Source organism: Meriones unguiculatus, chromosome 1, assembly GCF_030254825.1.
Source record: "Meriones unguiculatus strain TT.TT164.6M chromosome 1, Bangor_MerUng_6.1, whole genome shotgun sequence".
Lineage (NCBI taxonomy): Eukaryota > Metazoa > Chordata > Mammalia > Rodentia > Muridae > Meriones > Meriones unguiculatus.
Genome location: NC_083349.1, coordinates 117,058,551 through 117,075,088, shown reverse-complemented (window position 1 = coordinate 117,075,088; position 16,538 = coordinate 117,058,551). Strand labels below are relative to the sequence as shown.

At 38.2% G+C, this 16,538-nt stretch overlaps 1 protein-coding gene across 1 annotated transcript in view; it reads right to left on the bottom strand.

The window, feature by feature from the left end:
* Window positions 1-16,508, bottom strand: part of Smc6 (structural maintenance of chromosomes 6) — a 59,461-nt gene extending 42,953 nt beyond the window's left edge. Inside the window, exons 1-6 of the mRNA XM_021642319.2 lie at window positions 16,205-16,508; window positions 9,833-9,975; window positions 7,419-7,536; window positions 5,265-5,370; window positions 1,446-1,582; window positions 1,017-1,078 (exon numbers count right to left, since the gene is read on the bottom strand). Coding sequence (XP_021497994.1) covers window positions 1,017-1,078; window positions 1,446-1,582; window positions 5,265-5,370; window positions 7,419-7,536; window positions 9,833-9,970 — 561 coding nt within the window. The 5' untranslated portion in view covers window positions 9,971-9,975; window positions 16,205-16,508. The remainder of the gene's footprint in view (window positions 1-1,016; window positions 1,079-1,445; window positions 1,583-5,264; window positions 5,371-7,418; window positions 7,537-9,832; window positions 9,976-16,204) is intronic.
* Window positions 16,509-16,538: the final 30 nt, after the last annotated feature.

Sequence of the window (16,538 nt, the reverse complement as noted above, 5' to 3'; positions counted from 1 at the left end):
ACTGCGATTAACTACCAAAACGTATAAACCGAAATGGTTTTACATACAAATTTTGCCTAAAAAGATTCAGGATGCTTATTTAATAATAGCTCTGGTGCTACTAATAAAGCAATTTATGATGCTAAAGTAATATCCACAGGTTAATTATACAGAACTAGTATAATCAAAGGAGAAACTGAAATGTTCATAATAACCATTAAAAATGACAACTGTTGAATTTAAGTAAACTAATTTTTAAAAGACATCCCCTTTATGTAAAATTCTGATGATTTCTGTAATTTTAAAAATGCTTACAGTTCAATGTTCTGGTGCTCATCTTTAAGATCAGCACATGGGATGGGAGGCAGAGGCAGGAGGATCTCAGTATGTTCTGAGTTCCAGGCCAGCCAGAGCATACTGAGTCCTCACTTCAAAAAAGAAAGGAAAGAAAAGAGGAAAGAAACAAGAAAAATGTTTTGCAATGCTTTCCTAGATCTTACTTATAGATAACTTTTTTGTTAGTTTTGTTCTTTTGTTTTTCAAGACAGGGTTTCCTGTGTAGCCTTGGCTGTCCCAGAACTCTCTCTGTAGACTAGGTTGGCCTCAAACTCACAGATCTGCCTGCCTCTGTCTCCCAAGTCTGAGATTAAAGATGTACTTGAGCCACTACCACCCAGCTATATCTGACTTCTTGCAAACAGGATCTAGTGTTACTGTTAGATAACTTGCCATCAACCCTGAATCAGCAGCACCACCATAGTTCATTCTTGATTATGAAATTTAACTGTGAATCCCCATACTACAAGTTTTATACCATTATTAAAATAAATTTTAACAAGGAATTTCTGACTATGCTAACAAAAACAATGTACTAAAACTATTGAATTAGTCAATTTTAAGGACATTCACTAAAAGCAGAGCACATGTTATCAATTTATTTATGAAGCCATCTTACTTATATGCTTGCCAAAGGCGAAACTCACACCATTAACATGATAGTTTCATTAATTAATCTGAAAAACAAATTTGGCAATTACCTGGATATTAAAATGATCAAGAATTGCAATCAGCTCTTCCTTTCTAGTAGAAACCACAGTGCCTAGTTATAAAAACACAAAGATCAGACTCCTTGTGAAATGCAGGGCAAGCATACAAATTATGCTTTTATATTTATAAAACACAAATATTGAGCATCTTTTGTCATGCTAATAGTAATAATAATAAAAAAAAACAATATACAGTTCCAGAGAGACCCAGAGTAGGAAAAAGCCTACATGCAGCAACAGTGCATATCTCTTCCTATGGCTCTCAGCCTTTATCTTCTTCAGTAACTGAACAGTCCCTTCCACCTTCATGCCCTTTTACCTTTTGCTAGCTCTAAGCTGTAGAAATCAAGGGAAAGAAAAGAAAATCTACAGTTGAACTCGTATAACTATTTCCTAATGTTTCATAAAAAATAAACAAACCTTTTTCACTTTTGAGCTTGTAAGATCGACTTCCATCCACACTAATGTGTTGCTGCACAACTATAGAGTCGCCATACACATTTGCCCTAAAGGCATCATCGCCTCTGTTTCTAAGTGTTATGGAGATATCTGCTGAGCTGCAACAAGGAGATTAACCAAAGTTACATGATGGTACAATGCAATTAACACAAGTTTCAAATACCTTAGGTAATCTACCTAATGCTTCTGAAGACTAACTAAGGGTCTTAATCAATCACAGGAATCTGACAAAAATAAATAAAGTTGAGAAGTATCATTGCCAGGTGTGGTGGCGCACACCTGTGATCCCAGCGCTCTGGGAGGCAGAGGCAGGCGGATCTCTGTGAGTTTGAGGCCAGCATGGTCTACAAAGGAGCCCAGGACAGCCAAGGCTACACAGAGAAACCCCGTCTCAAGAAACGTAAAAAACAGCAGTTGACTACTGTGTGCATTACAGGAAAACTATTTTGTAGAAAACACTAAAGTTTTAGTTATGTCAGCTGACAGTAGTGGCTCTTTTAATCCCAGCACTTGGTAGACAGAGACCATGCATCTCTGTGAGTCAACAGAAAGTTCCAGAACAACCAAGGCTACACAGAGAAACCCTGTCTAGCAAAACCAAAAACAGAAGTTTTGGTTGTTTCAAGTTACATTTTATATAAAACTGACATTATACTACTCAACAACTGTGAATTATATAATCAAGAATGATGACAAGAGGGTCCCTACCCTCTTGTTTCTTCCTGCGTGGCTATATTCACATTTCTGTCACATTTCTCCCACCCATAAACCCTGAAACAAGGTCTCATCATATAACTCTTGGCTGGCCTGGAACTTGCTACAAAGGCTGCTAATGCTATTCCTCTCTGAAACATCCATTAGATCCAGCTGCAGGACATTTTCTTAATGATTGATAGGGGATGGATGGCTCATGGAATTCTGGGTGGTGCCATCCTTGGGCTGGTAGTCATGGGTTCTATAAGAAAGCAGGCTGTGCAAGTTATGAAGAGCACTTCCACATTGTAGTCCTTCACTGAAAAAATCAGGAAAGAACTCCAACAGGGCAGGAACCTGGAGGCATAAGCTGACACAGAGGCCATGAAGGGGTGCTGTTTCCAGGCTTGTTCCTTAAGAGCAAGTTTGACTAAATGTGTCTTGCACTGATATGGCTATGAGCATACAGGGCTCAGAGAGTGGAAGAATTTGGTAGGCTGAATGAGAATGACTCCCACAAGTTCATGTTCCAAAAGTTGGTCCCCAGCAGGAGGAACTGTTTGGGAAGGATTAGATAGACGGTAAGGCCTTGCTGGAGGAAGTGTGTCTTAAACAACCTGTCTCCTAAATGTAGATCAAGATGTAAGCTCTTAGCCCTTGCTGCCACCACGCCTTTGCTCCACCACTATGGAATCTAACCCTCTGAACCATAAACTAATTAAATGCCTTTTTTAATAAATTGCCTTGTCACAGTGTTTTGTCACAGCAGAATAACTAAGATTCACATGTGTGTGTACAAAAATATACATTAGGCAGGCAGTGATGGTGTATCTGCCTCCCTTTGCCTCCCAAGTGCTGGGATTAATGGCATACACCATCACCGCCTGTCATGTTGAATACTTTAACACCTCTGCCCAATTTGGGAAGTACTGGGACCCAGGCATAAATTTCTGAGACATGTCTTGACTACAGACTAAAAACTACTAACTTACACAACAACTGACTTTCAAGAACAATTGCCTTATGGGGAAAACACAGATATCTTAAAGCACTAAAGCAGAATAACAGCTAATAATAATAACAATAATAATAATAATTTTTGGAGACCAAGTCTTACTACAAAGCCCTGGTTGACCTGGAATCACCAGCAGTCCAGGCTGTCTTGGAAATGTGGCAAACATCATGCCTCTGCCTCTCCAGCGCCACGTTTACAGGTATGAACCACAATGTAGCTTTACTAACCTTTCTTTAAATAGAGCTAAAAGGACTTTTAAAATGTGTTGCTAGCCAGAACTGGCAATGTATGCCTTTAATCCTTGAGTTTAAGGCCTGTCTGGTTTACAAAGCAAGTTCCAGCCAGCCAGGGCCAAACAGTGAGGCCTTCTAAAAAAACAAACAAACAAATTCATTAAGAGTTCTTTTCTCTCTTTCCTCTCAGAAACATTTGACATTGATAAAAAAAAAAAAGTCTATGCTTTTTAAAGATTCTTATTTTTGCTGAATTGGTCATTCCCTTGATGATTTCAGGTCTATCTTACTTTGTCTACATCTAAAATCTATACACTTGCCCCATGTCGCTAGGAGCATGGTCTGTCAATCTGGCATGATCATAAGGTTGTCCTAAAGAAAACATGGTTAGAGAAGAAGGCCAAGGGAAATATGTATTGGTGCAGAACCCAAAAAGGACAAATAAAACTAAAAAACATACTGGACAACTGTCTTCAATTAGTTCCCTTCTAAGCCAAGAATGAAAAATGATTTTCTGTGTATCTTTTTTTCTTTTATATCAATTGGGAATCCTAGATTGAGGTTAACATTAAGTTCCTCAGCAGTATGTACATAAGATGATGGAATTCTTCATTTGTATTTTATTCTTACTCTATTTTTAAGTATTAAAATAAAAAGAAAAATGGATAGAACACCAAACAGAAAGAAATCTGTATCATGTTCTATCATGCACTAGTATTAATTATCAAAATTTCCATCAGCTACATAGTGTAAGAGAATGTAACAAAAGTTGGGCATTAGTATGGAAAACTAAGATCCCTCTGGACGTACCATGGGTAGTGTCAAAAACAACAGGAACGGGAGCTGCTGCTCAGTGACACAGTCCTTGTCTAACAGAAAGAAAGGCAAAGGAAGAAAGCAGGAGGAGGAGGGGAGGAGAAAAGACAACACCAACCTGATTTCTCAGAAAGAGGGCTGTCAGCGGGCAAAAAGCACCAATCACAATGATATCAAATTAGACAACTGATACAATTATGTGAAGGCCATGTCTGACAGAAATGTGAATATAGCCATGCAGGAAGAAACATGCCTATAATTAAAGGGTAGGAAGTTCATAGCCAGCCTTGGCTACATAATAAATTAAAGGACAACCTACACTACAAGGTATCCTATCCTAAAGGGTCCAGACGGTTGACTTGTGACTGAGGTCCTAAAATCGCATTCAACGAGTAAAAGAAGCAGTACCAGAGAATAGGGTACTTTTCTAGAATTCTCAAAAAGCCAAAGAAAGAAATTCTGTGCAGAACTTGTCCCATTACCAACTTTGCTCTCATCCCTATCATATTAGTGTGACTGGTAATACCTGGTTTTGGCCATAACCCACAAAGGTATAATATTTATAAATACTCATTTAAAGAATACATAAATTTGCTGCTGCCATGTCTTCCATAAAAGTAACAAGTTTAAGTGGGCAGTGAATAGCAACAGGTAATACAAACTATCTGCTTATAAGAAACCAGGAAGCAGAAGGCCATGCTGGCAACAAGGGCAGAACAAAGGACTAATAATGAAACCTCTCCTGTGGAGATAGCCACTTTTCAGGGTTCTAAAGCATGCTTCTTACAAGAGAATAAAAGCATCGAGCCTTAATATGAGGGAGCTGCATATATTGCAACTTGATATGCCATATTTGGCTGCCTTTTCTAAAGGGAAATAAAGGAGTACTGGATCTAAGGAGAAGAGACAAGCACTGGAGCAGGGGGAGGTGCTGGGAGAAGAGAGGGAGGGGAAACTGTGATAGGGATATAAAATATGAGGGAAGAATTTAAACCAAAAAAAGCTCATGTGAGAAGTACTTACTTCTGTCCAGCCTTCACAAAACCTTTTAAAGAGGATCCTCTATTAGTAGCAACTGCTTTTCCACCAAGACCAACTATGAGAGCAGTGAGTACAGCACTCTTTCCACCTAAAGAAACACATATTGAAAGATCCATAAAGAGAAAATGCTGACTTTATTAAAAAAGATCTCTGAATGTGTTCCAACCTCGAATAATATGTTACAGATTCAGTTATAATTTTCTTCCAGTGCTAAGGTAGCAAAGTAAGTTACACATCAAGAACTACCTCACTATTACCAGTAGGAAAAGTTTGTCATTTCAGATACTAAAATTTTACACACAATAAAAGAGGAAGAAATATCAATATCATTCCAACCCAAAACTTAGTCTATCATCTTGTTGCATCAAACTACTAAATGAAAACTAATTTATTTACATATGTAAGTAATTTACATAATTTGACGTTACAGTCAAATTTAATTGTGGCTACTCCTTTCATAAATTTTAGTCACAGAAATTTTAAAATAGCTCTCCAGTATAAAGAAATTCCACATGGGTAGGAATGTTGTCATTTCCACTATATGATTCATCTTTGGAATCAGAACATAAACACATTAGAGAAAAATTAAGAAAAGAAAAAAAATCACATATTTTTAATATTTTGACAGCTTTTAATGTAATACTCTACATTTTAATTTCATATTTACAGTTAATTTTTTCATGTTATCTTCTACAACATACCACCAAATTAGCCAATTACTTGATTTAGTACTCTAAAGTTCTTACTCTATTTTAATTACTATCAGGTATGTTTTAGGTAATTCTCTTTTATTAAGTTTTATAAAAGAAATCAAACTTTTATAAAGACACACTTGAGAACCCTTGATTCTTTCTTTACTTCTCATACTCTGCAATCTCCCTGTAATAATGGTCCTTTTCTCTATTCACTGTCTCCTGTCAAAAGTATCTTCCTTCCTCACAGAATGACCAAGGGCAGCAATAATAAATAAAGTGACTGTGGAGCTACACATATCTGATTTCCTTGCCTAGTACTGTTACTAGGTGCTAGGCTGCACACCGTCACCCCTGACACCTGGCTTATTTACTGTGGACAGCCACAATGTAGCTGGTCTGTAACAATAATCTTGCCCATTTCAATCTATCACTTAAAACTCTTTAGCTAGCTATCCTCTGACATCTACTTGAAAATCTTTATAAAGCCTTTTAAACTCAACAGTGTTGCATACAATATAACTCTCTAATGTCATATCCTGTCCTGCCCCACACACCATGATAAAAAATGAGCTAAACCCCATTCTCCATATACATCTATCCTCTGAACATCTGAGAATGAACGAGCCATCTGTGCCTAGAACATCTCAGCTTCTTGCTAAATGACTCTTCAGTAATCTTTAAGCTTCATTTAAGTACCAGCAAAAATAAACCTCCTCATAAAAACATTTCACTGATCACTACAAGGAATTGTTATTCCCATGCTTGGATTTATAAGGAATTTCATCTGTGTCCTATCTTGTGCTTACACCAGGTTGCTGTGTTGCACCTACTGAGGAAAGAGGGGGCTCCTTCGGGCCAACAGTATGAGGTGAGCCTGAGCAACATGACTGAGATTTTATCTTAAGAATACAGAAAGGAGAGAGAGGGAGAGAGGAAGGCAGAGAGAGGAAGACAGAGAGAAGAAAGAAAGGAAGGAAGGAAGGAAGGAAGGAAGGAAGGAAGGAAGGAAGGAAGGAAGGGGAGAGAGAGATAGTATGGTGGTTAACAGTATTTGCTGCTCTTGGACAGAACCCAAGTTCAGTTCCCAACACTCACATGGTAGCTCACAAATATCTGTAACTTCAGCTCTAAGGGATGCAAGGCTATCTTGCGACCTCTGAGGGCAGTGTACCCCCATGAGGTCCACAAACAGGCATTCAGGCAAACAGTCATACACATAAAAACTAAATCTAAGACAACAAAAGACAGAGAAAATGTTCATACCCACTACTTAAATAACATACCTATAGCTGATTCAATATTTTCTTTAAGTGTAAACTAAATAAATCCTGAGAAGCCAAAGTACAGACCTAAATATCAATCTGCATTAATAGTCAATTATTTCAAAAAGCTGATGCACTTTCATCACAAAGTAGAGTATAAAAAGAGCAAAGGCACTTACTTCCATTATTGCCAACAACAAAGTTGACATTGGAACCGAACTTAAAAGGTCCAAGCATTGAATGACACATGAAATTTCTTAGCTGAATACTCTCAATTATTCCAACTTCTGCTGCAGTCTATTAACAAAGAAATTTTAAAAAATCAATCTAATACACTCATTACTAATATCCAAGCATCTGACAGATCAGAATTATTTATTACTGAAATGTTACAGCAAGTGAACAACAGTAACTTCAATGATCAGCATTAAATAAAGTGGGAATTTTCTTTACATAACCACGAATTCTACAATCTATAAAAGAACTATCAAGTATATCACAAAGCTTTTTCTTAACACTGGCAAAAATAACAACTATTACTGGTCAAATAACTTTTGCTGCAGTCTGTCCCGTGCACTGTACAACATTCAGCAGAATCCTAAGTCTCTTTTCTATACAACAGATGCTGGTAGCATGCACCTGTCTTCCAGTTGTGTAGCAACCAAATATTATATTTAGACCTTACTCAATAGTGTGAAAGGGAGAGTTTAACACTTCTACAGCTGAGAAGCACTGGTAGAGCACAACTATAAAATACAAAAGTGTATTTAGAATATTCCTGAGAGAGGACTACTTGGCCATGGTTTGAACATGGAATTCATTCTCTAACATGGCATTCCTTTCTCTTAACACAGAATTCAAGCAGCACTGTACACATGCTTTTCTCCTGGCACTCTGTTTCAGCCACTTACAAGAGCTTCGTGACTTCTAGCAACGTTTAAAGAATGTAGGATTCCTAAGTCAGTGGTGCACACCTTTGATCTCAGCGCTCAGGGAGCAGAGGCAAGCATATTTGGAGTTTGAGGCCAGCCTGGTCTACAGATTAAGTTCCAGAACAGCCAAGGCCACACAGAGAAACACTGTCTTAAAAAAAAAAAAAAAAAAAAAAAAAAAAAGTACAATTCCCAAATTTGTAAAGCAGAGGAAAAAACCTCCCATATTATAAACAGATGTCAATATCAAGTTTATAAATTGTTTAATCAGTATTTGGTCAGCAGTACTCATCTGGATGTTGTAGGTATTAAGTACCAGAATAAACCAACCAGATTTTGCCAGTCCTAACAACTTTAGAAACCACTTTAGTGTGATCAGCAATTTTTATGGATTATTTAGAAACTAGCCATATACCTCATCAAGGAAAAGAAAATATTTGCATCATTACATGAGTAGAATATTAGGTATTACAATTCATGAATTTTTTAAAAAATATTTTTACTTTAAGATAATTGCATGGTGGCACATGCCTGTAAACTCAGCATTCTGGGAGGCAGACACAGTTGAATCTCTGTGGGTTCCAGGACAGCCTCAGCTACAAAGTGAGTTCAGGACAGCCAAGACTACACAGAGAAACCCTGTTTCAGAAAAAAAAAAAAAAAAAAAAGATAACTACAGAGTCACATGAAATGATTAAGAATTACGACCCTGTATAGTCTTCGCTCAGCTTCTGCCAGTAGCAAAATTTTTAAAAAGTGTAGTATCACGGGCAACATACTGACGTGGACAGTGTAGACATACCATGTTTCCCTCAAAAGTGATCCATACTTTGTCAGGGATCATAGTAACAATCACATCCCTTTCAACCCACAACCACTTGCCCACTAATCTGTTCTTTATTTCTGTTCATGTTATTCCAAGAATATCAAATAAATGGATTTATGCAAAACATAATTTTGGGAACTGCTTTTCTCACCCAGTTTAATTGTCTGCTGTTGCCTCTATCAGGCACTGCCTTTTTGTCACTGCTAGGCATGATTTCATAAAAAAGATGTATCACAAGATATTCACCAAATCACATGTGGATTTATTTTTAATTTAACTTTTTATGAATAAAGCTACTAAAAATACACTATATTTCGTTCTAAGATAAATCTAGTACAATTTTATAGTTTCTCACAGAAACAAAACTTTTCCATAGAAGTAACAATAATTTACACACCTATCAGCAATACATAAATGATTAAATTCTCATCATTCTTGCCATCTGGTGATACCACTCATTTTATCACTGTGATGAATATGTAATGGTATCTCATCTATAAGTGTGAAAAACAATTATATTCTTTAGTCTTTTGATGCTTCTAGTTTCAAGTCTGTACTCATGGTCTCTATTCCATTCATGACACTGGCAATGTATATCTTCTCTTTCCCCCAGAGGTTTGTCAATTTTATTTAAAGAAAGTTATTTGTCTCATTTTCTTTAGTTTTTGTAATTATTAACACAAACTTCAAAAACAGAAGCTATTTTTACTCAGCTCTTTCATTTAAAAGTCTTACTGCTTCTTCCTGGCTACAAATTATTATGAAATATGACATATAAAAATGGCCATGAGAAACAATCCAATTGAAAAACATCATTTTGTAATTCAATACTTACCAAAGTAGAGGTTCCATTTGTGAAAGAAATTGTACATTCATCCTCATCTCCGTCTTTATCAAAATCTTCCAGTTCTTCTTGTCTTGGCCTTTTAGCATTTTCAGGAGAGCAGAAATTTTCTTCCTTTCTTTTGGCCATCAGATCTGAACAAATGTTTATAGGAACAATAACAAAAGTCAAGAATAGCATATAAAGACAATTCGATAAGCATGAAACAAAGTTGTTGTGGATATAAACGTGTGGGATGTGGAACTGTTTCAGATGGTCAACAGCAGCAGACTATTTGCTTTATGCCTGTTCTGAGAGGAAACAGCTAAGAGAACTGAGGCCCCTTTCCCAGTAACCCTTTCTCCTACCTGATGTTGGGGTGTTAGAAAGGACTGGGGTGGAATAGGGAGAAAAAGATAAAAAAACATATATAAAAAAGTTTTTTTTAAGTACCCCTACAAAGAAATAAATCACACAAAACTCATTTAATTTCAAGTAGTGTGTCTAACGATTTTACTTTTAAAAATAAGTATTCCATCTTACAAGAAGTTAAGGAGTTAAAGGCAAAAAAAGTACTACAAGAGCAAGGAAACAGATTTTTCCCCTTGAACCTCCAAAAAGAAAAGTGCCCCTACTGATGCTGTTAATCTCTAAAGACTTGAGCTAGACCTCTAATTTTCAGACAGGTAAATGAGTAATTTTACAGTAATTTTTACAGACACGAACAAAAAAATAAAAAATCATTACCTGGATCACACATATTGCTGATTTTTACCTCACAGTTATTCATGGCTGTAACGGAATTGGTAAGAGCCTAACTATTTTATTCCCAAACCTATTAAAGAAAGAAGTATTTTATTGGTAAAATGCTGTCTTCTAGTTTTCTAATATAGGACACAGTGCCTCCTGAAATTATTACAACCATCCAACTTTTATAACACAAAGTAATACTAATCAAAACTTGTTTTAAATTATTTTCCAAAGAAACACATTTTGAAGCAGTGATGCCTCACACTAGTAGTTTACCTGTTCCCTAGATAATCTATCTTGATTATCATAAACCAAGTACTTAAAAAATACAAGCGACTTCAAAGAGTTCTGGCTTGTATTTATCAATATTTTATGTAACAAATTAAAACCCAAAAACTTTTGAAACAAAGGAAACACAACTGCATATCCTACGTCAGGTACTATGTGACAGATTCCAGTTTGCATTCAACAATGCTTAATAGATTCTTGCACCACACTCTGAAAACTACTGAAGGTAATAGACACTGCCCTTGTTTTAAGTTAGAGCAGTGAGGACTAAGGACCATTAAATCATCTGTAGACTTGATGTTCAGAATGTATGTAGTCCAAAGACTAGAAAGCAGTATTTCATACCCTGGGAACTAGACAGATATCCCAGACCCCCGGCTCCATCTCAGAGCAAGTGAAATAAGAGTCTTAAATAAGATTTAGGTGATTCAAAAGCAATTGTATACAATTTGAGAACTGGTAAATCACACTTCTAAAGGACTTAAGACTGTGCCATTCTGAAATCAAGTCTCTTTAATCAAAGATATATTAGCAGCTGGACATGGTGGTACATGCTTTCTATCCCAGCACTTGGAAGATGGATGCCACAGTTCAAGACCAGCTTGGTCTGCAGCAAGTTTCAGCACAGCCAGGGATACACAGAAAAAGCTTATCTTGAAAAACAAAACAAAACAAGATATATTAACATCCAAAAGAGATGTAACCTAAACCAGTAATTTTCCAACGACTATTACCATTAATCACATTTGTATCATATTAGCATCTTTCTCTGCAAATAATTTAGTATTTATCTCAAATCTCTTATACAAGCCAAACTTCAAAACCAAACCTCTTTTTTCCCCAAATTACTGAATAATAAGAATCAGTGTATGTTGGTTTCAGCTTGTAAATAATTTACATTCCTCAAGTACCACCAGGTCATTATTTCCCATGAAAACTTTGTCTCATCTACTCTCTATTCCTTTATTAATTACTTACTAATAATTTGTAAATTGTTAAACAAAGAGAAACCATTCTTCTTTGGTTACCATAACATTAAGTGCCTTATAGGCATTATTTTTATTAAAGACTAATAGACGATCTATCAGAAAGCACTCAGAAACAGTCTGAGTAACTTTAGTATTTCATCATTAGAAAGCAGTTCGGCAAGTAAACCTGGGGTGAGTGAGGTACACTAGGCTAAGCGTAATGAGTTTACAATGTACATGAAAGTCTACACTATACAAAAGATACTACACTCAAACACTCGTAACGAGGCTGCTTTTTATTTGCTGGGTAGAGCCTGGGATTTGCACTCGTCTAGGTTTCCAAGGTAACTTACATCTGAGAGGCACTGAAGGATCCTCATACTTTTTAAATAGGAATCACTTTGTGATTTAAGGAAGACAGACTTTCAAAAACATGTACAAATGTCCTAAGAGTAAGATACAGGTAAAAAACATAGTAAGACCATTACTACTAACAAGATAAAGACAAAAAATACAAAACAAAAACAAAAAACAGGAAAAGATTCCTCTGAGATCTTGAGTCCACTGACAGAGCGATGTATTTTATTCTACTTACTTATCTAGAATTTTTTTTAAAAAATGTTGTTTTGGTTTGTGTTTGACACAAGGCCTTTCTATATAATCCAGGTTGTCCCAGAATTTGAGTGTTGGGATTTTAAGTGTGTGCGACAGCCCTTAAAAACAAAACACACAAACAAAACCTACTAAATTAAGGAGTAGTATCATCTCCTCTTGAAGCAGGAACAGTGAAAATCATCAAAAAAGAAAAACCAATGAGATATATAGATATAGATATAGATATATATGAAATTTTAATGAGATCCTACAAGTTTTTGCAGGATTGTGAAATTTTGGCTCTTGAGCTTTAACTGTAACTCCTATTTCCCATCGATGCCAAAGTAGAGATTAACAGTAGTGTCCAGCATAACTGAGTTAGACTTACATAATTCTATAATTATTAGAACTGTTTTTAAATAAACACAAATAATACTGATATTCTGAGGCAGAATTACATTCAGACATCTACCCTGAACTGTGTTTGCCATATCCCTAATTGTATTCTTCCTCTCCCGTCTGAAAAACACATTCAACCTACATGAAACCTTAATGTACTGAACTGGCTTAGCATATTGTTTGGAATATATTACAAAATAAAGTAAGCTTAACTAGATAATACAAAAAAATATTTTGTTAAGTCCAACCACTAAGAAATTCAAGATTGGCAGAAATTGGGAAGTCCTCCACTTTCAATATCCCAGGTAATACGAATAGGCAAATTTGATTTCAAAGCATAGTGAAGTCTGGGATACACTAAGAATGATGCTGGCCAGGTGCAGTGGGCACACACCTATAAACCCAGCATTCAGAGAAGCAGAGGCAGGCGTATGTCTGTGAGTTCGAGACCAGCCTGTTCTATGAATCGAGTTGAGGATAGCCAAGGCTACACAGAGAAACCATGTCTCAAAAAACCAAATTTAAAATTAAAAAAACCAAAATTAAAAAAAAATTTCAAAAAGAATGATGCCAAAATAGTTTCTAATAAAATCCTCAACGAAAGCTACAGCAGTTATCAGGGCTAAAGGGGTGGAGGTGAAACCAAACAGTTAAAAAGACTAGGTAAAAGTCCAGTCAAGTGGAATTAACATTGTTGAGTAACAATGCTTAGCTCTGGAACAAACTATACCCTTTGATCGCCTTATCATATAAATCATGCCCTTATTTTACAACATGGGAAACTGAGGCTCAAATGTGAGACTTCAAGTTATGTAGCACCAACTTAGTAACTAGCTGTAGACGGATGCCAGCAGAACATATTCCAATCTGGAATGGTTTCTCAAACCACTCATGTCCAGGTTCCTACTGGCATAAACAACTGAGTCTATCAGATAATATAGTCATACTTAGTGAATGACAATCCCTTATCTTCTTGTAAGTATCTCCAAAAATTAGAAAAAGAATTCTACCATAACGTGTTCCTCTAAATTTTCCTTTGGGCTTGCTTCAAAAGTTTTCATTTTCTCACTTAACGCTATATACCACTATAAACAGTGTATTTGTAAAGAGGAAAGAATAATAAACTTATTCTGTTTGCAAACACTTGAGTTTCAAGAGTTCTAAGGATAGACCCTGAGACAGTAAAGTATACTCTGCAATAGAAATCAATCTAGAAGTGGAACAAAGAAAATTACAGAAAGTAGTTTGAATTTGGTGACCAAGAATAGAAAAAGACGTAACTACTTTAACTTGTATATTTAAAGACACACACACATAAATATAATACAACTGACCACAGTGGACCCTCACCTACCTGGACTTACCAGTTAATGTATATAAAACAACTGTGACATTTACGTATACCTAATGTGCTGGAAAGATGGATCAGAGGTAAAGTGCACTGGCTGTTCTTCCCAGAGAATTCAAGTTTGATTCCCAGCACCCACTTGGAAGCTTAAAACTGTCTATAACTCCAACTGGACAGTATCCAACAGCTCCACGGGCACTAAGCCTGTATGTGGTGCCTAGACATACATGCAGGCAATATACCCATACACATAAAATAACATTTTCTGTGTACTTCAAATATAAATGCATGTACTATTACAGTAGATTTTTAGGTTATCTCTTACTTCTTGAAGTACTTCTTCAATTGTTTTTGGGGGTCACTGAATATTGGATTCACAGTCCCCACGTGCTAAAGTAGTAATTCACCAATGAATAATATTCCTAGACTGCCTACTACATCTTGATAGACTTTCCTAACAACTAAAATGGTAGTCAAGATTCATAAGTTTTACATAAAATTCTAGTCTTGTCATGCAGAAAAATCAACCTCTGGAGAAAAAATTTGTTTTACACTAACACCCGATGTGCTGTTTATACCAGCTTTTCATTGAGCTCAATAGTGCATGCTTTATACTGAACTAATCTCTCAGGAATCCTGTGACTTAGAACTGAGAGGTAAAGAGGTGCTATCACTCTGTAATGTCACATTATCAGCCTCTGTGTGGAACAATAGCATGTTTTTAAGCAATTACAAGCGGTCTCTGAACTTTGTCTCGAAACTTAATACACCTATTCAAACAATGCTTTTGTTTCTGTTTTTGGACAAGAGTCTTACTCTGTAGCCTGAGCTAGCCTGGAATTCACTAAATAGCCCAAACTGTCTCACCTCAGCCTCTAACCTAAAGCTGAGATTACAGGTCTGAGCCACCATCCTCCCCCAAAAAAGGACAAATTATTTTTCTTTAGGCAGGGCCTCATGTAACCCAAGCTGGCTTCAAACTTGCTATGTAGGAGAGAACCTTTTGATGTTCCGGCCTCCGTGTCCTGAGTGCTAGGATTACATGCCTGCACCACTACACTGGGTTTTATGTGGTGCTGGGGACTGACCTCAGGGTTCTCTGTTTGCTAGGCAAGAACTCTACCATCAGCACTACATTTCCCAGATCCCAGGAAAAGAATCTAGGAACACAGACCTACACATTAAAAAAAAAAAAAAAAAAAAAAAAAAAAAATTAGTTTCGCATACTAAGGGGATGTGTCTAGGGGAAAGTTCTAATAGGTTCTCCCATCACCCACGCCTCCCTTAAAACTAGCAACTGGCCACTGCATATACTATTATGCATTTTAAAAGACTCCATCAGCCTTCTTAAGAGTCAGGGAATACGGGCTTTGCTAACTTTGAATAGACATCTCAGAACAGCTGGCCTTTAAAATGCAAGTTTAGTCTAATTTCTACTCATTACCTATCAACTGTAGTAAGGGCTCACGTAACTTGTCTTCTGGCTTTAAATGTCAAATAGTTGCTCTTTCTAGGAATCAGTAGTCTCACCTCAAGCCCTATTCTCCCAAGCTCCTTTCTCTAACCTCAGGTCTTGTTTTCTAGAGTTCCCAGTCGTGGTTCCCTTTCCATCCACAGTAACGGAGGGCAAGAAATGCCACCCAAACCTTTCAAACACCACGATTTACTCTCGCCCGGTTAATCCGAGAGGCGTTTAGGAGAAACTGGATTTAACGGCAAATTCAGATCTCAGCGGCATTTCCAGTGGCCCCCCTTACCCCCACACGGTGCCTGCGCGTGGAGTGGCCAGCTCCGACACCGGCCTCAGCCCCGGCCCGATCTCTGCGGCTGCCCGCCAACGCCCGGGCCGCCTGGGGACGCGCGAGGGCGGGCCGGAGCCCACGGCCAAGTTTCCCGCGGCGGAGAGCGGCGTCCCCGCGGCCCGCGAGCAGGCCCAACCCCGAGCTCCCGCGGCTTCCCGGAGGGCCGAGGGCGGCCCGCCGGGGCACGGGGGCGCCGGGCACGGAGAGAGGAAGGAAGCGCGCGCCCTCACTCTACCTCCAACAAGTCTCGGTCGCCCCGGGGAAGCTAGTCGGCGCGACTGTCACGACGAGAAGGCCACCCTGAGGGCGTACGACCCCGGCTACCGCTCGCCCGCCAAGCCGGGCGCGTCCGCCCCGAAAGCAGGCGGGAGACCCGCAGACAGGCGCCCGCCGCGGGACGGTCCGCGCCTGCGCCCCGCCCCTCCCCGCCCCCGGACTCCGCCCGCGCCTGCGCGCTCTCGGGCTTTCGCCCCGCCCCGGTCGGCCTTAGGGAACCGGAAGTGCGCTCAGCGGGCGGGAGCGGTGGGGGGAAGACGAGAGGCACGCGACGGCCGGCGGCGGATCTAGGC